The sequence below is a fragment of the Scyliorhinus canicula genome, chromosome 1 (genome assembly GCF_902713615.1).
Source record: "Scyliorhinus canicula chromosome 1, sScyCan1.1, whole genome shotgun sequence".
NCBI classification, from domain to species: domain Eukaryota; kingdom Metazoa; phylum Chordata; class Chondrichthyes; order Carcharhiniformes; family Scyliorhinidae; genus Scyliorhinus; species Scyliorhinus canicula.
The window spans coordinates 197,705,162-197,729,646 of record NC_052146.1 but is presented as its reverse complement, the minus strand read 5'-3'; the positions used below and the strand labels follow the sequence as shown (position 1 = coordinate 197,729,646).

The 24,485-nt window shown below is 45.0% G+C and overlaps 1 protein-coding gene across 1 annotated transcript in view; it reads left to right on the top strand.

Annotated features, from left to right (window-relative positions):
* Window positions 1-24,485, top strand: part of ralgapa2 (Ral GTPase activating protein catalytic subunit alpha 2) — a 730,448-nt gene that overhangs the window by 153,753 nt on the left and 552,210 nt on the right. Inside the window, 3 exon segments of the mRNA XM_038805980.1 lie at window positions 4,717-4,916; window positions 6,217-6,447; window positions 20,006-20,185. Of these exon segments, the coding sequence (XP_038661908.1) occupies window positions 4,717-4,916; window positions 6,217-6,447; window positions 20,006-20,185 (611 nt within the window).

Here is a 24,485-nt window from a genome sequence, read left to right as displayed (position 1 = left end):
TCCTGTCTCCACCTTTTGAAGGCGGTGTCCATTATGGCTGGTGCACCTGTGGTTGTTGCAGATGGGGAATTTAACGGACATTTCAGTTAATCCGAAGAGCTGTCATAGTTGGTTCCATGACCGGAATGTTGCAATCATCATTGAGTGTTTGCTCAGTGGAGATGGGAGCACATCCATGGCAAGGACTCGGAGGTAGGGAGCCCTCCTCCATTTGCATCCACTCAGCTTCTGGCTTCTTTATCCACCCCTTTACCTTTTCGGCAGTAACACTCCCTGCCAGAGAGGGTGGGAGTGTCCTACCTCTGCAGGTCCTTTTTTACTTCCTCCACCAGACTAGCCAGGTTCCATTTGTGACCCATGTCTAGTCATGGGTGATTTTGATCCCCAGGTAGCGGAATTTATGTTGGGCTTGTTTGAATGGCAGCTTCCTGAGTCAGTTGTGTATGTCCAAGTTGTAGGAAATGTCTCTCTCTCCACGCTCTCCTGAGGGTGATTCAATGGTTTCTCATCTCCATCTTGGAATGTGGCCTTGCATTTTTTAAAGAATTTGTTATGTCTCCGTTCAAATTGCAAAAGTTTCCGTTGGTTGAAAACTGAAAAATCATGGGCTGGATTCTCCGATTGTGAGGCTATGTCTTCATCGCAAAAGCGGCGCCGACCCCAATTTGGTGGGAATCGGGTATTCCCCGGCCGATCGCCAAACGAGATTTCGGCGACCGGAGAATCCTGCCAGTATTTTCAAAAATGAAGGAGCTTAACCTCTTAGCGAATTGTTTTGTTGAGAACAAACATTAATACATTGTCTTATGTGATTGAAGACCACTTGGAGTGGCTGAAGAGACTTGACAAGCAGAGAGTTTCTCTAACTAAATATTGGAAAGACTAGAGCCATTGTTTTTGGTGCCCACGTGACTCCCACTAACTCCATCCCTCCCATCAGCAATTGCCAGAGGCCAAAACAGATTGTTGGCAAATGTGGTGTCATATTTGAGCACGAGATGAGCTTTAGGCTTCCGCACTGTCAGTAAATGTGCTTTATTTTCAACACCTAACTTTACTTGACCTCGTCCCTGCCGTTGCTCGTTTCCTGGCCAGCCTCCCATGTTCTCTCCACTGTAAACTTCAGGTGATCCAGAACTCTGCAGCCCTTGTCCTAAGTTGCGCCTGTCCTGTTCATCGATCACTATTGGGCTTGCTGACCTAGATTGACTCCTGGTTAAGCGGCAGGTTGATTTAAAAATTCTCGTCCTTGTTTTGAAATTCTTTCATGGCCTTGTCCTCCTTATCACTATAACCTCAATTTCTTCAACTCTCTGAGGTATCTGCGTTCCCCCAATTCTGTTGTCTTGCGAATCCTCAGTTTTAATTACTGTACCATTACCCAACCTCTGAAATGTTCTCCCTAAAACACCTCTTCCTTTTTACCAAAGCCTACTTTTTTGACCAAGCTTTTGATATCTGCTCTACTTATTACCTACTTTTTTCCTTAATGTCAAATTTTGTTTGATAACACTCCTTTGAAGTTCCTTAAGAAGTTTTACTATGTTGGAGATATAATATAATACGAGGTGATATTGGAACACAGTTTAAATTTATTATGAATACTAAACATGAGAGGATTAATTTGGAACAACCAAGTAATTAAAAAAAACAAGTCAGAAGAAAGCAAACTTATACACTCCAAAGCTGGAACAAATCTTAAAATAAAATTGTCCAGAAGCTGATTCCATATTTTATATAAGTAAAATATCTATTGTGTATTGTGAGATGATTGAATTATAATGAATTATTTGTCTGTGACCTTCAGAAACCAAAATTTCTATTATCACTGATGCCATTATCTTTTTTCAAATTAACTTCAAACAATGGGCAGCACGGTAGCACAGTGGCTAGCACCGTGGCTTCACGGCGCCAGGGTCCCAGGTTCGATTCCCAGCTGGCTCACTGTCTGTGCGGAGTCTGCACGTTCTCCCCGTATCTGCGTGGGTTTTCTCCGGGTGCTCCGGTTTCCTCCCATAGTCCAAAGTCGTGCAGGTTAGGTGGATTGGCCATGCTAAATTGCCCTTAGTGTCCAAAAAGGTTTGAAGGGGTTATTGGGTTGCGGGGATAGGGTGGAAGTGAAGGCTTAAGTGGATGGGTGCAGACTTGATGGGCCGAATGGCTGCCTCCTGCACGTGATGTAATGCTTACAAAGCTGAGTTACATAGAACATAGAATAGTACAGCACAGAACAGGCCCTTCGGCCCTCGATGTTGTGCCGAGCTTTGTCCGAAACCAAGATCAAGCTATCTCACTCCCTCCAATTCTGGTGTGCTCCATGTACCTATCCAATAACCGCTTGAAAGTTCCTAAAGTGTCCGACTCCACTATCACAGCAGGCAGTCCATTCCACACCCTAACCACTCTCTGAGTAAAGAACCTACCTCGGACATCCCTCATTTATCTCCACCCCAAACCTTATAGTTATGCCCCCTTGTAACAGCTACATCCACCCGAGGAAATAGTCTCTGAACGTCCACTCTATCTAACCCCCTTATCATCTTAAATACCTCTATTAAGTCACCTCTCATCCTCCTCCACTCCAAAGAGAAAAGCCCCAGCTCCCTCAACCTTTCCTCATAAGACCTATCCTGCAAACCAGGCAGCATCCTGGTAAAAAATCTCCTTTGCACCCTTTCCAATGCTTCCACATCCCTCCTATAGTGAGGTGACCAGAATTGCACACAATACTCCAAATGTGGTCTCACCAGGTGTACACAATATTTTAGCTGAGATCTAAGTAGCATCTTCTTTAAGTTCAGCATAACCTCTTTGTATTCTATGCCCTCATTAATAAAGCCCAGAGTACTATATGCTTTAATAACTGCTTTCTCCACCATTGCATCATCAATGATCTATGCATTTATACTCCCAGGTCCCTCTGCCCCTGCACCCTTTTGTAAAATGTTACCTCTTTTTTTTATATTGTGTCTCCATGTTCTTCCTGCCAAATCGCATAACCTCACATTTCTCTGCATTGAACTTCATCTGCCATCTCTCTGCCCATTTCAACAACTTGTCTATGTCGTTTTGAAGTTCTGCATTGTCCTCTTCACAGTTTATAATACTTACAATAATTTACAATAAGTGCCTTATCTAAGCCCCAGAATTCCATAAAGTTCCCCTTCCTGTGTCAATAATCTAGCCGATAGAGGTTTCATTTCTGTTGAAATAAGTTGCATAATTGCTTCGGTTAGTGGATTAAAATATTATAATAATCTTTATTGTAATAAGTAATCTTACATTAACACTGCAATGAAGTTACTGTGAAAAGCCCCTAGTCGCCACATTCGGCGCCTGTTCGGGTACATGGAGAATTCAGAATGTTCAAATTACCTAATAGCATGTCTTTCGGGACTTGTGGGAGGAAACCCACGCAGACACAGGGAGAACGTGCAGACTCCGCACAGACAGTGACCCAAGCCAGGAATCGAAGCTGGGACCCTGGCGCTGTGAAGCTGCAGTGTTTACCACCCCTTAATTGGAAGACGAGCAATTGGGTATTCTAAATTTATATTTAAAACAATTCCTGGAGTTCACAGATACCCGACATATTGTTATGCGAGGGAGATATTCCGAACTTGCGTGTAGAAATGGGATTGAAGATGTAGCAGGCAATATAGGGGTTAACAGACTGAGGGAAAAACTGCAAGCATGGAGTCAGAGGGATACGCCCACACCTGGCCCAAATTATATTGTCCCATTCAGACTTAATATAACTTGAGAAAGGAGGATTTATGAGAAGTGAGCACACACATTACCTTTGTCATAATATACTTCTAGGTATATGATGTTGTGCAGACAGGCAGTGATTGACACACAGGATGACCAGTGAACACACAGAACACAGCAGCCAATCACCAGACAGGACACGGCCACTATAAAGCCAGAGGGCACTAGTTTTCCCGCTCTCTCGGGATCCAGCCTCTGAGACAGTCAGAGCTCGTGAGCAGCAACTAGAACAAACACCATGTGGTAGTAAGATAGTCTGGTCAGGTTAGCCTCAGGTCTCCAGTCAAGTCAGCATAGTGTCAACCCACAGTTAAAGTATGTATGATAGTTGAGTGTTCAATAAAATCAAGTTGCATTTCTTCAAGCGTTGGAAGCCTGTCTCTCTCACTGCAGTAAACGCAGTCCTCGTAGGCCCAGCTTACCCAACACATCAACCATGTTTTGATTAATAGCTCAGTTGTAGCTTTTGGTTTCAGATATGTATGGAACTTTTCCTACTCCCATGCCATCAACAATATCAAGTAAATTTAAAAAAAAACTCCAAACCTGATCTATTGTAATAAATAGCAGCATGGTGTACTGATACTGATATTTTCATCACAACATCATTGCTTCTGTTTTCAAGAATTATGTAATAATCTTTATTATTGTCAAAAGTAGGCTTACATTAACACTGCAGTGGTGGCTGATTTGGTTGTTCTAGTTCAGTGTAGGTTAAGTCTTTCCTGCAAGTAGAGTCAAACGAATCGCTCACCAGTTAGAAAACTGATAAGTTTTGTTGAAGCAAATATAATCTGGTTCAGGTAATGAACTTTCTCAACAACGGGTAGGTCGATCAACAAGTGATACTGGAACTAAGAAATAATGTTTGTTTTTTTTTATCAGTGAAAACCTGACACATGTGGAAGGTTCCAAAATATGATACTTTTTATTAATTCTTACCAGAAATTCCTCAGATGAGGCAAAAGCCACTGTATATCAATGTAACACGAAACAATGAAAGCACGTTCAGTACAAGGGACCAGTACTTGGCAGCTCGGGTGGCATTTATTAACTGGCTTGTGACCTTCTTTCTGGAAAAGAAATGCACTGCCACAAGCCAAAGCACTAAGAATGGTGGAGAAATACTGCCTAAAATTATCCAGGTACGTTTGAATATTTTGACAACACAGACATTTGTAAGCCCTAACACTCCACTCATATATTTTATACTTCTACTACTTAACCTCCCACATCAATAATGAGAGAAGACCAAAGATGTGATGTTGTTTCTCACTGTCGTGTTAAAACCCAGTTGGTGGCAGTTAAAATTGCCTGCAGACTTAACTTGCCTACCTCCTACTTCCCTACTGTCTTGTACTTTAATCTGACCTGATAAAATGATATCAATGTCTGCTTGAAGTTGACAGGGTTCTTCTTTAAATATGAACATTTTAACTGAGGCACCGAGGTGAGACATTAGAAAGAGGAATAGGGACCAAAAAGAAGCAAAAGAGATGAGCTTATTTCTATTTGTCTGGCCAGTAGGAGCAAAACTGCGTCTCCATGTTCCACTGGAAAGGTTAGACCTTCTGATTCGGGCTGCCCCCTTTCCCAAATTTGAAACTTTCCCAACTAATTGAAATGGACAGCGAAATAAATAAAAGATTTGGCATCTGAATTTCGTAACAAATTTTAAGTACCAAATGGAATTTAAAGAGCTGTTACCTTGATGCAATGTTTTCTTTTTCTTCAGTGTATTTTTCAATACTGTTTGTAAAAAGTTCTATTTTCGTCCTATACATTATTTGGGAATCAATTCCCTAATTCACCCAGATCTGCCAGAACGTATGGTTTTGTTGGTAAGTATTTTACAAATGTTTTACCATCTTCCTAGGAAATAATCAGTCTGCCGATCTTTTACGTTGACAGAAGTTCATCAATTATAACATCAGCTAAGTTATCTTTGAGCATTCACCTTTACAAAATTAAATGTGCTCATGAACCATGAGGGCCACCCACTACCCAGTGTCTCTGACAGTAACTGGTTTTAGAGCTGGGTGAAAATTTTAGTATATCAGTACTGTTCATTTCATTTTCATTTCACTTTGAATTGAGAATAACCTTGGCTGGATCTGGAAATTCGTAGTTGTTTGCTTAGCAAACAGTTCAAATTTATTACTGATTGTTAGACATGCAAGCAGGAGAAAAATGTTCGCATTCCAATCTGAAATTACATTTTAACTTTCCTTTGAGAATTGAGTTTCATTGGTTGTCTTCTTTCTGATTGAGGGAGCTGAAAGATGCTGAAATTTGATCATTCTGTTACATTCGAGAACACTTCATATGAATTTTGTGACATAAACATTGTGTGGTCCTGATTTCCCATTGGAGAGGGATAGGGGGAAAAATGTATTTCTTACATTAAACTTCTGTATTTTTGTTCATTTTGTGTTGGTTAAGCAGTCAGTGACTGCAAACCCATCAGCTCAGGAGAAAGCCATTGAATTGGAAACAAATGGGTCCTCTGAACAGGATCGCTCTCACTCCAACAGCAGTACTTTATCTGAAAGAAGACCCAGTACCTCCAGCCTCTGCAGCATCGATGAAGAACACCAACCAGTCTACGAGATGGTTCAGAGAGTACTACTTTCCTCTCAAGCTAATGTGAATTTTATCAATGAAGTGTTTCACCAGGTTAGTGTGTGTATTTGCTGATTACTGAAAAAATTCTGATTTACTGTAATTTATGCCTTCCTATACTCAATGCGGACAATTGTTTTGGTTTTAATGTAATAAAGGGTTTAGTCATAGATGATCAGGCTACTACAACCTATTTTGTCATAGTGTTTTTGTTGTCTTTCAATAGCACAGCAGTCGGACAGGCATCGACTTAAAAACTCTAAGTGTTTAAATAAAGTTCACTGTTAAAATTGATTGTGACAAACTGGTTGCACTTGAAAAGAACTGAGATTCAAGTTTTTGATGCACCACATATGTAATATTGTAATGCAGCTTTTGTTACTTTTCTTGAGCTATCAAGTACTCGCTTTTCAAGATTAAAAAACAGCTGCAGGTTTTGGAAGTAAATTGGTTTATCCAGCCGTGATATCCAACAACGATATGACACCCGATTTTGCCACTTTGTTTATATACTATGTCACAGCGAGAGATCTAGTGTCAGATCAGTGATCATTTAATTCCATAAGGTGAATTACCACCTTCGCTGGAGCAGTTTTTTTTGTATTGAACAACTTTTATTAAGTATCAATTTAATGACTTGCATTTGTGTAGCGTCTTTCGTAACTTAAGGACATAGGGAAGTGCTTTCCAACCATTGAAGGACTTTTTGAAATTAATCTCATGCAGTGTAGGAAACGCAGCACCCAACACAGAGTAAGGTCCTACAAACAACAGCACTATGCATTTATATGGTGCCTTGAACATAATAAAACATCCCAAGGCGCTTCACAGGAGCGTTATGAACAAAGTATGACACCAAAACACATCAGGAGCTTTGGGTGAGATGACCAAAAGCTTGGGCAAAGAATAAGATTTTAATGAGTGCATTAAAGGAGGAAGGCAAAAGTAAGAGGTGGAGAAGTTAGGGATGGTATTCCAGAATTGGGCTCTGCGCAACCGTAGGCATAGGCACCAGTAACTAAAATTCTGGGTGCACAGGAGACCAGGATTATAGGAGAGCAGATATCTCTGAGGGCTGAGAGGCTGGAGGGGATTACAGAAATAGAGCAGGGTAAGGCCATGGAGGTATTTGAAAATGGATCTGAATTTTAAAATCAAGAAGTCGCTTGCCTGGGAACCAACTGGTGAAGTCAGGCTATGTTGTGGAGGTGGCTTAGTGATGACACGATTATGAGGTTGGGAAGCTCACCAGGTGATCAAATGTGACACTAAGGTTGCAAACAGACTAGCTTAATTTCAGACTGTTGTTAGGAAAAGGGATCGATTCAGTAACTCGGGAACAGAGTTTGGAATGGGGACTGAAAGCAATACCTCAGTCATCAAAATATTTAAACAGCAGTATAACAATATCAAGGTCCATGATAAATTTCATGTACCTACACAGAACCTGTTTGTAACAAAGCTAAAAATGTATACCAGGAGCTGCATTGTCGAGCAACTGATAAAAACAAGTTGAATTGACCAGTAATGAAGTTGCCTTCATTATGAATTTACCAGGACGTTGGATAGGGCAAGAAGAGTAGGATTTAGGATTTAACTTGAAAGAAAGAGCACCAAGGCTTGTACCAATTATCAAATTATTCAAATGTAATCAAAATACTGTTAACCTTGTATTAAGCAAACATCAGACAATAATGAGTGCTTGTGACATAAGATGGGAATTGTATGAAGGCTTAGCTGCTTGGTAGAAAAAACTTTTGTTTGTATTTTGTATTCATGAGAGGGAAATTCAAGTGCTGTACCCTCCGTCAGTGTCTGCATCACATAAACCTGGGTCAGACATTGATTGGAATAAATGGCAATAAAGCTCCATCTAAGTTCCTCGCTCATAGAAAACAACCCTTGACAAAAGTCTAACATCACCATTTCTAACCGCATTCATGTGGTGTCAAGCAACATTTATTGCTCACCCAGGGTTGCTCAGTTGGCGTTAAGAGTTGAGCATCTGGTTTGGGACTGGTGTCAAATGTAGACCAGACTTTGTGGGGGTTGTATGTTCCCACCACTGAACGACGTTAATGAACCAGTGAATTTCTATAGTAGTTGCACACCTTTCATGGTCATTTTTCTTTCCACTGGTGCCCACCCACAAATTACCACATTTATTTATTGCATTCAGGACATTGAGAGTTGAACCCATGACCTTGCTCGTCCAGCATCATAACCACAAGTCAAACGTACAATTATATTTCTCTATTATGCACTCATTATTAGGATATGGTATTCTTGTCTTGCTCAAAATGTGCTGTAAATAAAATATTCATTACATTTTGAAGTCTTGGTTCCAAATGCTGATTGAATTAAATCAGCAGAATAAATTATGCAGACTTCTCCATAAATGTGATAAATAATGAAAGGATTTATTCATGTGTCTTTAGCTCATCGCAGCTGGAGCCTAAGTGATTTCAATTATTTATTTCAATGTTATTTTCATCAATATGTTTGTTTGACTTTAGTCAGTGGGCATGGAATGTTCACCTTCATGACCACAAAACTGCTACTTAACAAAAATATGAAAATCCAACTCTGGTCACTTGAAGCCGAGAATTTCACAATGTATAAAACAATTCAAGATTAAGTTAGCTTGGCTGGCAGGATGTTTGTTGAGTTTATTTCAACTTGGCAACCACTTTTTAAAATGGGAACTTTCTTATTAAATTAATAAGGTAAAAATAGCATTTGGGAAACTTCAGAAATTGCAATCCTCAGCATTAACAACTCTGTTTAAATGGCTCAATGTGCAGAATGGTTTTCAGTGACTGCTTTCTAGAATTTGAAACAGTCAACAATAAATGAAAATACTCCTAGCTTAAGATATAGGGCTGCCTTATACTTGACCTTACTAGTCCTTTGTTCCATTATTTAAAAAAAAAAATCAGTTTCCAGTCCGTTAGGTGGACTATGTTGTATGTAAAAAGAAAATCTGCTTCTTGGGGTGAGTGGTTTGCTAACTGACACATTCCCTTTTGCCTCCATCTTCTGTAATATGTCTGTAACTTATGTGACATAATACTGGAGTATAGAAAGATCAGAAGGATTGCACCATGATTCAATGGGCATCTCAGATTTCCCCACATCCCGATATTTGTTGAAGTTGGGTGATTTGGTGACTCTTTTTCAAGTAATATGCACGAAAGAGCGTGGAGTGGTAATCTTACATGGGAGCAGATTCTACAGGCAGTACAAATAACGTTCAATGTTTTGGCATACCCTATGTTGACTTTCCTGGAATGGAGTAGGCAATCCTCAAGAAACCCACTGTTGGGCATGGCTTTGGATTCAGCGGAGTGCAGGAACAAGGACTGAATACTGTATTTTTCAGCACTGAACAAAGATTACAACTTTCGATCCTGCTCTATAGCGGAGCTTTTGTGGAAAGTTCCAATGTCCTGTTAATTTTCAAAATAACCTTTGCCGCTTGTTCATCCTGTCACAGATCAGTTGTGACTGAAGAGCTGAATGTTACTCATTCAGAAGAGTTTGCAAACTTTGTGAAAGTGAATAAATAATATACTGGTCAGTGGCCAATCTTTACAATCATTGAATTGAGACATTTTAGGACTGAATGTGCTATGTTGACCTATTCAGTTTTTTGTTTGAAAAGTATGGTATTGAAGGCATTTTCATAACCATATACAAAAGCCACCCGCAGCAGCAGGAAATAAACCCCATCCTCCCTGCGCATCTTCTCTCTCTCTCTCTCTCTCTCTCCCTCTCTCCTCCTTCTCTCCCCCCCCCCCCCCCCCCCACCACCGCTGATGACTTATTGCTCCTTAAAGAGATAGATGACCAATTTCTACTCTCCTCCGCACCTCGCTAGGCGAGCTTGATCTTTTCCAAATGCAGGAACTCTGCCAAATCGCTCACCCATATCCCTGCCTTCACCAGCTCTGTGTCCTGCCAACACAACAAATCTGTCTTTGGACTATCAGGGAGGCCAAGATCAACACTTCAGCCTCTCTCCCCACCTAAAATCCTGGATCCCCTGACACTCCAAATATTACCATCTCCGGGCTCTGGGCTACCTCCACCCCCAAAATCTTTGACATTACGGCCGAAAACCCCTTCCAAACCCACTTGACCTCGGACACTCCCAAAGCAAATGCACATGATTCGCTGGCCCTCCCTGCCCACTGCCTGCACCTATCCCCCATCCCTGGAAAGAACTGACTCATCTTGGACACTGTCATGTTGGCCCAGTGCACCATCTTAAATTGCAAAAAGCCTAGCCTTGCACACGACAAGGATGTATTCACCCTCCACAGAGCTTGACTCCATGCTCCAATCCCCAAAGCCCCACCAACCTCTACTCCCACGTACACCTAACCACCTCCACGAGCACACTCTCCCTCTTCATTCCCACACCTGTTTGCAACCCTACCCTCCCCTATTTCATCTGTAACACCGGGGATAGCAGCATTGGATACAATGGCACCTCTTTGCTCATGAAGTCCCTAACCTGCAGATACTTAAATTCATTCCCCTTCAATAACTGATACGTCTCCTCCAACTCTTCCAGGCCTGCAAACCTCCTTCCATCAAACAAATTCCCCAAATATTCTAACCTCACCTAACCTCGCATCCAACTCTGCTGGGGCAAAGCAATGAACCGCAAATTGGCACCCACAGAGACTTGCCTTCCAATCTAAAGTGCTGCTGACATTGGTTCCGAACCCTCGGTACTGACGCCACCACCAGATTTGTGGAGTACCTGACCAGCGAGAACGGAAGGGGTGTCAACAATAGTGCCCTCAGGCTGGTCCCCCTACACGAGGCCATCTCCATCTGGCCCCAAAACAGCCGCTCCTCTACAGCCCGTTTCCACATCATTGCAATATTCGCTGCGCTCTCCAAAAAAATCTTCCAAACCCACGGAGCCTTCGCCGCACGCACAAACCTCAAGATCATTCCGTTAACCTTCCTAAAAAAGAACTTGGACACAAACATTGGGAGGTTTTGAAACACAAACAAAAATGTGGGCAACACCATCATCTTTAGTCTGGACCCGATCTGCCAATGACAATGGCAACACATCCCATCTCTTAAAGCCTGCCTTCATTCCCTCGACCAGCCTCGCCAAGTTCATCTTATGCAGCTCGGCCCAACTCCACGCCACCTGTATCCCAAGATAGCGAAAGCTCGTCCCCACCAACCAAAGCGGCAATTCCCTCCAACCTCTTCTCCTATCCGCGTTCGTTAATTGGGAATTAAGTTTGTACCCCAGAAAGCGGCCAAGCACCCCCAAAGTCCCTGTGATCTTTTCAAAGCTCCCAACCAGATCCGAAATATACAACAGAGGATAATCTGCATACAAAGAAATTCAGTGCCCCCCCCTGCTCAATACCCCTCCACTCCCATCGAACCCCTAATTGCCATTGGGCAAAGAGCAGCTGAGAGAACGGACAGCCCTGCCTTGTCCCCCGGTGTAACCCAAAATAACCTGAACTGACCGTGTTCATCCGACCACTCGTCTCGGGCACCTTATACAACAACTGCACCCAACCCACTAATCCTTGCCCAAAGCCAAACTTCCCCCAACACCTTGAACAAATACACCCACTTGACACGGTTGAAAACCTCCCCCGCGTCCATTGCCACAACCACTTTCATTTCCCAGCCCTCCAGGGGCATCATTATAGCATTAAGAAATCTCTGTACGTTCACTGACAACTGCCGCCCCTTCACAAACACCGTTTGACCCTCGCCTATCACCCCAGCGCGCAATCCGCTATCTGCGTCGCCAACAACTTTGCATCTGTATTCAACAGCGAGATCGGGCAGTAAGAACCACACTGCTCTGGGTCCTTGTCCTTCTTTAGAATGAGCGATATTGAAGCCTGAGATAGCGTAGGGAGAAGCTCCCCCCTCACCATCTCCATTAGCAGAGGCCCCACTCCAATCCGAACTTGTCTCGAACTTGACTGGGAACCTGTCCAGACCCAGAGCCTTCGCTGCCTGCATTGACCCCACGCAATCCATTACTTCCTCAGCCCAATCAGGGGCCCCAGTCCCTGCGCCCACACCTCCTCAAACCCTTGGGAACTCCAACCCCCACAAAAGCATTTCATCCTCCACCGAGGCTCAGAATCATACTATCTCCAGTTAAAAAGCCTCAAAAACCCCATTCACCTATGAGGCAGCAGTGTTAATCACTGGACCATTGTGCAGCCATAACTACTTATTGTATAGTATTACGATGACGTGCCTATTTATCATGACGTGATGTTTTAATTTCAGAGGCAGTCATGCATGCAGTGCACTTAGTCGATATGGTCCAGGGATTTTGAAGTATTAAGGACTGTTGCTGAAGCTGCGCAGCCCATTTGATTGCTATCCCTTCTATAAACATTCACTCCCTTCACGACTGATGCACAGTAGCAGCAGTGTGTAGAATCTACAACAGTAATTTTCAAAGTCGGGGTCGTGACCCGTTGGTGGGTTGTGATCGGGAGGGTATCTGGGTCATTGGTCATGGCGCTCCTGATTGCGGGAAGAATGGCCGTGACCCGCTTTTAAAAGTGTCGGCCACAACCGGCTTTCAGAATGCCGGTTGTAACGACTTTCAGAATGCAGGCCGTAACCGGCTTTCAGAATGCCGGTTGTAACGACTTTCAGAATGCAGGCCGTAACCGGCTTTCAGAATGCCGGTTGTAACGACTTTCAGAATGCAGGCTGTCAAGCAGCACGCTGACCCTGGAGCAGATTCCTTTTTAAAAAAATCGATGGAGTCTTCTGTCCAGAAGTGGTGGCAGGGAGCAGGTCACGCGCCCTGGACACAGACAACACGTGCTTTGGGCGTGAGAGAGTCCTCCATTTTGTAGCTGCCAGTAGTGCTGGTGTGAGCTCCAGGGCTTCTGGTGAACAACCCACGAAGAAGAACCAGAAAACGGGAACAAAGCAGCATAAAGATGATTTCTTGAGGCATGGTGTTATTAATTGTGCCACTGCAAATCAGGATACAAAGTTATTGTGTCTGTTATATGCAGGGAAGTACTGGCAACTGAAAGATTAACATCCTCAAAACTTCAAAGGCATTTCAAGAATAAGTTTGGCGTGTTTGAGTTTGAAACCTGCTTTTTCAATGGATACAGTGAGAACGACATGGTGGCACAGTGGTTAGCACAGTTGCCTCACCGGCACTAGTAATCCGAGTTCAATTCCAGCCTCTGTCTGTGTGGAGTTTGTCCTTTCTCCCTGTGTTTTTGTGGATTTTCTCCGGGTGCTCTGCTTTCCTCCCATAGATGTGCAGCTTAGGTGGATTGACCATGCTAAATTGCCTCTTCAAATCCAAAAGATTAGGTGGGGTTACTGGGTTATGGGGATAGGGTGCAGGTGTGGGCCGAAGTAGTGCACTCTTTGCAAGGGTCAGTGCAGACTCGGTAGGCGGAATGACCTGCTTCTGCACTGTAGGGATTCCGTGATTCTATGACGTCTTAAATCATCAGCTGAATTAGCAGAAATCTAACATTGAATGACAAAGCAAGTGAGATTGTGAGGACAAAATCAGACTCATCTGTCACCTTAAAGGTAAGTAAAAATGGTGGGTCATGAAGTTCGGGTGATGTGGGTCTTCATGCTGGATGGCCGGTTGGTAAAAATGGGTCCCGGACAAAAATGTTTGAAAACACGAATCTACAAGATGCACTGCAGGAACTCACCAAGGCTCCTTCGGCAGCACGTTCCAAACCGAAGAACAATACCATCTAAAAGGACAAGGGCAGCAGATACATAGGAGCACCACCACCACCTGGAAGTTCCCCTCCAAGGCACACTGACTTGCAAATATATTGCTATTCCTTCACTGCCATTGGGTCAAAATCCTGGAACTCCCTCCTCAACAGCCGTGTGGGTTGTACCTACACCACATGGACTGCTGCAGTTCAAGAAGGCAGCTCACCACCACCTTTTCAGGACAGTTAGGGATGGGCAATGAATGCTGGTCTAGTCAGCGACACCCAGATCCCTTGAATGAATAAATAAAAATGTTTTTTCATCTCAGAACAAGGTTGAGAGAATTAGCAAATTAGATAAATTCTTCGAACTCCTGTTAAGTTGGTAGACTATTGTGATTAAGATATTGTAACACTATCGTTCACTGTGGTTTCCCTCAGATGTGAAATGATTAACCAGCGAGCGTACTTGTGGTTAGATTTGACTTTGAGCTTTTCTTGTGGATAGGTGCATTTTGTTTTCCATTCAGCCAGAACAACAACTTTTGGCATAATGCTGGAAATAGATGACCTATGATGAACTAGTCTGGCAAAAAATCTTTCCAGGATTAAACTTTCAAACCTGTTGAATTGCTTCTGTTTTGCATTGTAACCTGCTATTGATGATTTAGGATCAGCGGAATTTTTTTTAATGGTACTTAAACACCCAATATTTCTCGAATAATATTTGGGTATGACGCACCTAGTGAGGTGCAGGTTTCTATTTTAACATTTTAGTCAAAATATGAGAGTTTGGGGCAGCACGGTGGCGCAGTGGGTTAGCCCTGCAGCCACACGGCGCCGAGGTCCCAGGTTCGATTCCAACTTTGGGTCACTGTCTGTGTGGAGTTTGCACATTCTCCCTGTGTTTGCGTGGGTTTTGCCCCCACAACCCAAAGATGTGCAGGCTAGGTAGATTGGGACACAACTCCGTTCCAAAGTTCAATGTCCTCCTACTCCTCCCAATTCATAGTCTCTCATAAAGTCTTTCGCCTCCTCTGGCGAGTCAAAATAAAACTCTTCTAGTGCTTAACCCACAAGAGGGCTGAGTACAGAACCACAAACATCATCCCTTCTTGTAGAGGGTGGACTTGATTTGGTTATACTCGACCCTCTACTTGGCCAATTCCGCTCCCAGTTTCTGGTATAAACGCAGGCCGCTTTCCTCCCAAGTGCACTTCTTGGTCTGCCTTGCCCACCTCAGGATCTTATCCTTATCAAGGAAACGATGCAGCATCACCACTTTGGCGACTCCCTTGTGGCCACCTCCTTAGTGCCCTGTCCGCTTGGTCTGCCTCGAGAGGACGGTCAAAGGCCCCCTGCCCCATCCGCTTCTCCAGCATGATTGCCACATCCTTAGCGGCCTCCGCACCTTCAATGCCTTCAATCCTCATGATCCGCAGGTTTTGCCTCCTGGAGCGCTTCCCCAGATCCTCCAGCTTCTCCCTCAGCCTTTTTTGGCTGCTCGTCATCATGCCCATCACCGCTTCCAGCGAGGTCAACCGTTCCTCATGCTCCCCCACTGACTCCTCCACCTGTTGGATTGCCAGGCCCTATCTCCAGCCTCTTCTCCACATGCTCAATCGCTGCCCTAAGTGGCTGCACCACCTTAGCCAGGTCCTCTAAGGCCTCGTTCCTCTATTGCTGGAACTTGCTGTTGGGGAATTCTACCAGCTGCTCCATAGACCATTAGCCATGCAGCGATGGCCCTACTTTCCGCATCTTCTCCTGTGTTGCACAAACATTTTCTTAACTTTTTGTCTCTTTCTCGCTGCATCTCATGTCCGATGAGCCATAAACCAGTCCTGCTAGAGTTTTACATTCCCTCAGTGCACCTTCTGCCATCCAGCACCACACAATTCAGGTGAGGAAGGACTGAAAAAATCCACCCCGGGTGGGAGCCACCAAATGTACGACCACTTACTCCATGGCCGCCACCGGAAGTCCCAAATTGCAAGCAAAGGTAGTGAACTTTCCCAGTTTTGGGCATGAGCAGCAAACGACACCGAGATAGAACATAGTGCAGAAGGAGGCCATTCGGCCCTTCAAGTCTGCACCGACCCACTTAAGCCCTCACTTGCACCCTAACACCGTAACCCCATAATCCCTCCAAACCTTTTTGGTCACTAAGGGCAATTTATCATGGCCAATACACCTTACCTGCGCGTCTTTGGACTGTGAGAGGAAACCGGAGCACCCGGAGGAAACCCACACAGACACGGGAGAATGTGCAGACTCTGCACAGTCACCCAGCGGGGAATCGAACCTGGCACCCTGGTGCTGTGAAGCCACAGTGCTATTCACCTCTGCTACCGTGCTGCCCCTCGATGTAGTCATCAATGTACTGAGAAAATAGTTGAAGTAGCCTGAGTAGGAATGGAATGCATATGTAATGTGTATTGATTGAGAATCTGGTCTGAATCAAATAAACAAGTGTGCAGAATGCTCGTGAAAATTTGCAACGTTCATCAATATTCAGGAATAATAACTTTTCTGACATTTCCAAGATTCAGTGCAGTGTGTGAATCGTATAGGCCAGTGTTCTTCAAATTTTTTTTCCGGATACCCATTTTTACCAACCGGCCAACCTTCGGGACCCAACCCGGCCGACCTTCGCGACCCACGCCGGCCGACCTTCGCCACCCACGCCGGCCGACCTTCGCCACCCACGCCGGCCGACCTTCGCCACCCACGCCGGCCGACCTTCGCCACCCACGCCGGCCGACCTTCGCGACCCACCATTTTCTCTTGCCTTGTTTGCTGCTGACAAAAATGGAGGAAATGGTTTTGGGTCCCTTTGGCCCTCGTACACGCTCCTCCAATGGAACCTGCTGAATGAAGGGGAAGTCTTCCAGTGTCGGAAAGTATGGGGTCTACATCTGTCCAAAGTTCTGCATTTTTCTCCTGTACACTTTTATCAAATAACCCCCCTCCCCCACCAGAACTTGTAAAACTAAAATGAAAAATAAAATGAATAAAAGAAATGAAACTTAAATGAATAAACCCACCTGCGAACTTCTAAAACAAAAAGCTGCAACCGTTTTAAAAAAAATAGCGGCATGGGAGGGGCCGGAGTCACAGAGAGGGAGGGAACCGGGCACCAGAATGGGCACCCCGGGGGAGGCCACACACTGGGTGGGGGAGAGGGCACATTGGGGATGGGGGGGGGGGGGGGGGGAGGGCAGGATGGGAGGATGGGCATGGGGGGAGAGGGCAGGATGGGAGTGGGAGGGACAGGGCACAATGGGGGAGGGGGCACACTGGGGATGGGGGGAGAGGGCAGGATGGGGGGGTGAGAGGGGGCACACTGGGGGTGGGGGCACACTGGGGATGGGGGGGGAGAGAGCACACTGGGGCTGGGAAGGGGTCCTTAATTCAACTTGGGTCGGACGGCAGCCCCGCCGAGAGGCCAGTGTGTTTGGGGTGGGGGAGCAGCGGTGCCGCCTGTCGCTCGGCAGCGCGGCCCTGGAATGAGGCGCCCCCGGGCCCGGGACAAACCCAAAACAATTCCGCACCGAGGCTTCGCTCAGCACAAACTGCAGCCGGAGCCCCAGCCCCGGTCCCCAGGCAGCTTCCCCGCTTCAAACCCCGCCTCACACAGCCCGCTGCAGCGTCACCACTTCAAACAATGCCCTCCAACAGCGCGTTTCCACCGGGGGGGGAGGGAGACTCTCGTACTGAGATCACTGCTCGTGCGCAGACGATCATTGCGCGTGCACAATGCAGCCAAAATTTTTTATACATGTTCGTGGACATTTTAATGGCCGCTTGCAGCCGGCGTAATTGAAAGTAGGCTGCTGCGTGCAGGTTTGCGCGATCGGGAGTGCCGCGGACAACGGTTCCGCGACCCGCCGCGACCCACACGCGTGACGCGCCCCCCAAGTTTGAAGAACACTGGTATAGGCCTGTGAAGGCCTTCTTTTAAATGTAGTTGCAGCACCCTCTAGTGGAGCAATCACACTGTTACTATGTGCTTGTTTTCTTCAGAACATGTTTAGGTTGCCATGTGTAAATAATTTTGAAGGTGCCCAATTAAATATCTTGTAACGAAACAAAACCCATAGTTTGAATAATCTCAAATTATAGTTCAAAATTGGCGGGCTGAAGTTGCCATAATTGATGACAAAAGATGGAATATAGTTTAATTCAGGCTGAGTTTGCACGGCAGTATTATTCTCTTCCCACTCCGATCAATGTCTTAAACCTCTTTCATTTTTGCAAGGGCCTAGTTTCCCCCGGCGCCAGAATTATCAGTATCAAGCCCCCTTCTTGATCCACCTCCATTCTGCATACATTCATACAACGATCCAGAGCCTAGTTTTAACCCTGACTTCAGTGATTACCTTCCCGTTCAAGCTTTCCTGGTCTTTGGCTGAAATGTAAATTCACTCTGACTTTAAAGCACTATTGTTTTACTGTTTTTCAGGAAGTGTCTGTTTTTTGAACTAAGTCCTAGACAATATGTCACCCAGATAATTAAAAATGACAAAGTGTTTTAACCATATATTTTCAGATATATTTTATAGCATTTAAAAGGCAATATTATGGAATTAAAAAAAATATTTCGATATATGAAACTTAAGTTAGGCAAAATTCCAATTGTATTCAAGGATTGAAGTTTTTGAGAGATATATATACATATTTACGAATGGAAAAACTTAGTTGAAAGACAATTTGAAGGCAAATTGTTAAACACCAGACCACTATTGCTCGGTGGTAACATCGAGATTTTACTGAAAGCATGTTTTTCTTTAGTTGTTTATGTTTATAAAAGTTTACATTTATTAAACTAATAAACAGGTTACAACATTTGAAGTCTGTATCGCTTCTCAGAAAAAATTTAATTTCCCTCTTAGAGTGTAGTGTATACAATTCTCTCAAAGGTGTGGGGCTGAATTCTCCGGTGGTCGGATTCTCCGTATTGCCTGCGCCTGGAGGTTTCCCGACGGCGTGGGGCTGCCCCACAATGGGAAACCTCATTGACCGGCCGGCGTATAGGAGAATCCTGTCGGCAGGTCGAGGCAGAAAAGTGGCGCGGCGGGGCGGAGAATCTAGCCGGTGCATTCTCAAATTCAGGTCCTTTTCCTATTATGTCAAACTTTGAGAACTGCACTCTGATTTTCAAGATTTTACCCTTGTTTATATTGGGTTAGATAGCGGGGACTACAACATTTTAAAGTGTTTCATCAGATCATTGGCTTGTTTTGGCATTGTTTCAAATCTCCATTTCATACTGAAAGTGGAATAATCTGTGTTCCTTCAGACATTTTGACGATTTTCTGGTGCCTAGAGAAGGAAAATAAAACTGAGGCTGCTTTTTCACCAAGGCAAGGCAGTTCAGTCGCATCACCTGCAATGTGTCTTCCTCCTCCCTGTGAAATTCCTTCTGTACTGTAAAGTAGCAAAGAAACCAAACGTCCTATGTCACCCGGCCTATATTATTCCTTTTGAACTTCTTCCTATAGTTCAGATTAGTTTGAAGTCATTCCTGTTGTGACAGCACATCCCTTACGGAACAAATTATTTGAATTTGTCACTTCATATAAATTATTGAATAAATTTCAGTCAGCCGATCAATGAGACTTGTTTCAAATATATTCACGGTCTCGCATATCATTCAACAAATCTTTACTTGAAATGTCATAACTTAACACTCAAGGTTATGGGCTAAGTGCTGGGAAGTGGGATTAGTGTAGATTAGAGTTTTTATTTTGTCAGGTCAGGCTTTGATGGGCTGAAGAGACGCTTCTATACTGTATGATTCTACTTCCTGGTGACTGCCTTTCTAACCCAAGGTGGTAGTTCGTAGAACTCTTGTATCTCATTAGCCTTTCTTTTTCCAGGGTTTTCTACTACCATCTTGTGAAGCATCAGCAATAAAAAAGGTTGTCAAGGTTTATCGAAAATGGATCTTGCAAGAAAATAAACCTCCATTTATGGCAGAGCCAGAAAAGGTGGAAACGGATGACGATGTTGTTGACCATTCAGAGACTCTTTCTGTTACACTGGCCGTGAACAAGGAGGTAACAAAGAAGCATTTTCAAACGTGTGTTTTAGCCATTTTTCTATTTTTCATGTCATTGTATGTTTTCTTTGGCTAATATGCAAAGCAAATGTTCAAAACTGACTGGTGATTTCTTGAACTGCCTATCGTCTTCAAATCTCTTGTCTACTCTAGGGTTTGCATTTAATCCTAGTGTTTTTTTCAGAAGTGTTTTTATTGGGTTTTTACATCTTGTATTTCACAATGCATAAGTTACATATTACAAAACCACACCAAAAAGGAAAATAAAAAAAGACAAACCAAAATCAGCGCCTAATTTACAGGCAATTGTCTTCCCTCCCGCTGTGGCCATGGCCCCCCTTTAGTTGGCAGACATCTGTTACAATCCCCAGTATGGCCAGAGCACGTATTTACAGATGTCTATCTACAGTTTAGTTTGGGCTTCAACTTGTCCTCTGACCAGTTCCTTGCGGCTTTGTTCATTGTCCCTCTCGTTTTCTTTGTGTGCCTTCGCCCCCCTCCTCCCCTTCCGTCCCCACCCCTTCCTTTTCCCTTTGTCCCGTGGCTCGTTTGTGCCCCCACCCCGCCCACTATTCTATTGGTTGCTGGCTACGAGCAGATCTTGGAACAAGTTGGTGAATGGCTTCCACGTCCAAATTTGATATTCTCCAGCCTGAGAAATTCCGCCAGGTCGGACAGCCGGTCTGCAGCTTTGTGTGGTGCTGCTGATCGCCAGCCGAGCAGGATTCTCTGGCGGGCGATCAGGGAGGCAAAGGCTAGGGCAGGATTTTTTAAACGCAGGGTCGCGACCTGTGGGTGGGTCATGGGCGAGTGTCGGGTAGGTCATGCAGCAATCAGTCCCGACATTCTCGATCGCAGGAGATGCGCCCAATGGCCGCGACTGACTTTTCAGATTGTTGGCCGTGGCCGGCTTTTACATTGAAAATGTCGGCCACAACTGGCCTTTAAATGCGAACGCTGGAGTATTCCCACCAGAAACGGCACAGAGAGAAGATCACAATGCCCAGCATGCACACAGATGTCATGCGCCCTGCAGGTCCGTGCTTTGGGCGTTAAATCATGGAGGAGAGATTCCTCCATTTTGTAGCTGCCAGCAAGCAAGCAAGCAACAGGATAGTGTGAAGAATTGAAGATGGATCATTTTGTAATAAGGAAGAGTGGGCCAGAGACACAGGCCAGTACCTCACAATTGAATCTGCAGGAGAGGGCTTCTTCGGAGAGTTAACGGCAGGGCAAAGCAGTGCTGTGTCCCCATAGTTCCAGGCCCTCTGGTGAACCACTCATTAAGAAATAACTGAAATCGGGAACAAAGCAGCGGGCAGATGATTTCTTGAGGTATGGCATTGTTAATTTTGCCAATACAAGTCAGGATGCAAAGCCCATGTGTGTTATATGTAAGGAAGTACTGGCAAGTTTAAAACCCTCAAATCTTCAAAAGTATTTGAAGACTAAGCATGGCAAGTTCGGGAACAAGCTTGATCTTTTTCAAAGGGTGCAACGAGAACTTAAATCATCAGCTGAGGTCCTTAGCAGAAATGTAACATTGACAAAGCAAGTGAGATTATGAGGTCAAAGCAGGCTCACCTGTCGCATTAAAAGTAAGCAATAATGGTGTGTCATGAAGGTCGACTGGCGTGGGCAGTGAAGGTCGGCCAGTTGGTAAAAGTGGATCCTGGGGAAAAAAAAGTTTGAAAAAAACTGGGCTAGGGCATCGACTCCCCTCCTTCTTTGGTTTCAGGGTTCTGGCTGACCTGAAACCTCTAAGACCGCCACTTTTGGGCATGCCTCCACCTTCACTCCCACAGCCCGGGACATCACCTCAAAAAATGACATCCAGTACCCGACAAGCCTGGGGCAAGCCCAGACTATGTGGGTGTGATTGGCCGGACCTCCCTTGCATCGTTTACATTTTTCTTTTTTTTTTCCAGTTGTTTTTATTGAGGATTTTTAAGCTGTACAAGACCAAGGCAATTGTGAACATACATTGGAAAATAACAGGAGTGAAATAATAGACTAATAATACTTCAAAGTAAAATAATAAAACAGTAAAGAAGAAAAAGATAAGGAAGAATTGTATGTACATCGGTTGTGTTTAGCTATTTACATTGGTTGCAGCTTCTTGTTTTGCGATGTCTCACAGGTATTTATTATCGAACTGGGTCCGCCACTCCTCTCTCGCGCGCTCTCTTCTCTCTCTCTCTCTCTCTCTTTCTCTCTCCCCCCCCCCCCCCTCTCTTCCTCTTCCCTCTCTTCCTTCACCCCCCCCCCCCCCCCCACACCCACCTTTCTGTCGTCCAGCGAGCCCTCTTTTCTCTTCCGCTCCTGTTTTCTGTGTGATTGGCGTGACGCCGTATATTTTGTTGTTTGCTTGCTGATGCTTGGGTTCGATGTTTCACTGTTCACTTCCCACCCTCCCCCCTACTCCTTTCATTGGCATATGTTATTGTGGCGTGGATTTCAGTTCCCTCCGGTTTACTACCTACTGGCTGCAAATAGGTCTTGGAACAGCTGGGCGAATGGCCCCATGTTTTGTGGAAGCCTTTTGACTTCCGGATGGCGAATTTGATTTTCTCCATCTGGAGAATTTCCGACAGGTCGAACAGCCAGTCTGCAGCTTTGGGTGGTGCTGCTGACCGCCAGCCGAGCAGGGTTCTCCGGCAGGCGATTAGTGAAGCAAAGGCAAGGGTGTCGGCCCTCCACCCCATGAAGAGATCTAGCTTTCCTGATACTCTGAAGACAGCTACTCTTGGGCAAGACTCCACCCTCATCCCCATCACCTTGGACATTGCCTCAAAGAAGGCTGTCCAAAACCCAACATGTGGAGATGCTGGCGTTGGACTGGGGACAGTAAGAAGTCTTACAACACAACCCTGCCATGGTAATCTCTGCAAGACGTGCCAGATCATAGACATGGATACCACCATTACACGTGAGAACACCACCCACCAGGTACGTGGTACATACTCGTGCGACTCGGCCAACGTTGCCTACCTCATACGCTGCAGGAATGGATGTCCCGAAGCATGGTACATTGGCGAGACCATGCAGATGCTGCGACAACAAATGAACGGACATTGCGCGACAATCACCAGGCAGGAATGTTCCCTCCCAGTCAGGGAACACTTCAGCAGTCAAGGGCATTCAGTCTCTGATCTCCGGGTAAGCGTTCTCCAAGGCGGCCTTCAGGACGTGCGCCAACGCAGAATCGCCGAGCAGAAACTTATAACCAAGTTCCGCACACATGAGTGCGCCCTCAATCAGGACCTGGGATTCATGTTGCATTACATTCATCCCCCACCATCTGGCCTGGGCTAGCGAAATCCTACTAACTGTCCTGCTTGAGACAATTCACACCTCTTTAACCTGGGGTTACCCCTATCTCTGGATCTGTAAAGACTGAATTACCTGCAAATGCTCGCATTCTAAGCATTGTCTGGCATCTTTGAATTTGTCTATATATATGTTTCTGGAACATACCTCTTCATTCACCTGAGGAAGGAGCAGTGCTCCGAAAGCTAGTGTTTGAAACGAACATGTTGGACTTTAACGTGGTGTTGTAAGACTTCTTACTGTGCAAAACCCAACAAGTCTGGGGCAAGAATAAAACATGTGGTTGTGGTTGGCTGGGCCTCCTTGGCACCATTCGCATTTGTCCTCCATCTCCGGGAAGAACTTGCTCTTTCGGGTTCTGGCTAAATGAGCTCTGTGTATCACTGTCAGCTGCATTAGGCCTAGCCTTGCGCAAGTGGAGATGAAGTTGACCCTATGCAGTGCTTCGTTCCAGAGTCCCCACCCTATTTCAAACCCGAAGACCTCCCACTTTTTCATGTTTTGTCCAGCTTTGTTTTAGCCCTCCCCAGTAGTTGCCAAAACATATCGCCGCTGTTCCTCTTCCCTAACATGTCCCTGTCCAGTAGATATTTTAGTAGCGACTGTTGCGGTGTCATGGGTATATCCCCGTTTCCCTACGTAAGATGTTTTTGACCTGCATGTATCTTAGTTCATTCCCCACTGTCAACTGGAACTTCTCCGTTAGCTCTCCGAGTGTTTGTTAGTCTGTTGTCAGTGTAGAAGTCTCTAACTGTCAGCATCACCCTCTGTCCTCTCTCTGCTTTTGGAGGTGAAGCCCATTGTCGCGGGCGTGAACCTGTGATTGATGCAGATGGGCTTTAACAGACATTTTGATTAGCCCGAAGTGCTGTCTCAGTTGGCTCCACGACTGGAGTGTTGCTATCACCACTGGGGTTGTTGAGTAGTTATTCGGTGGGGCTGGTTCCAGGTTAGATTCCCGGCGGAGT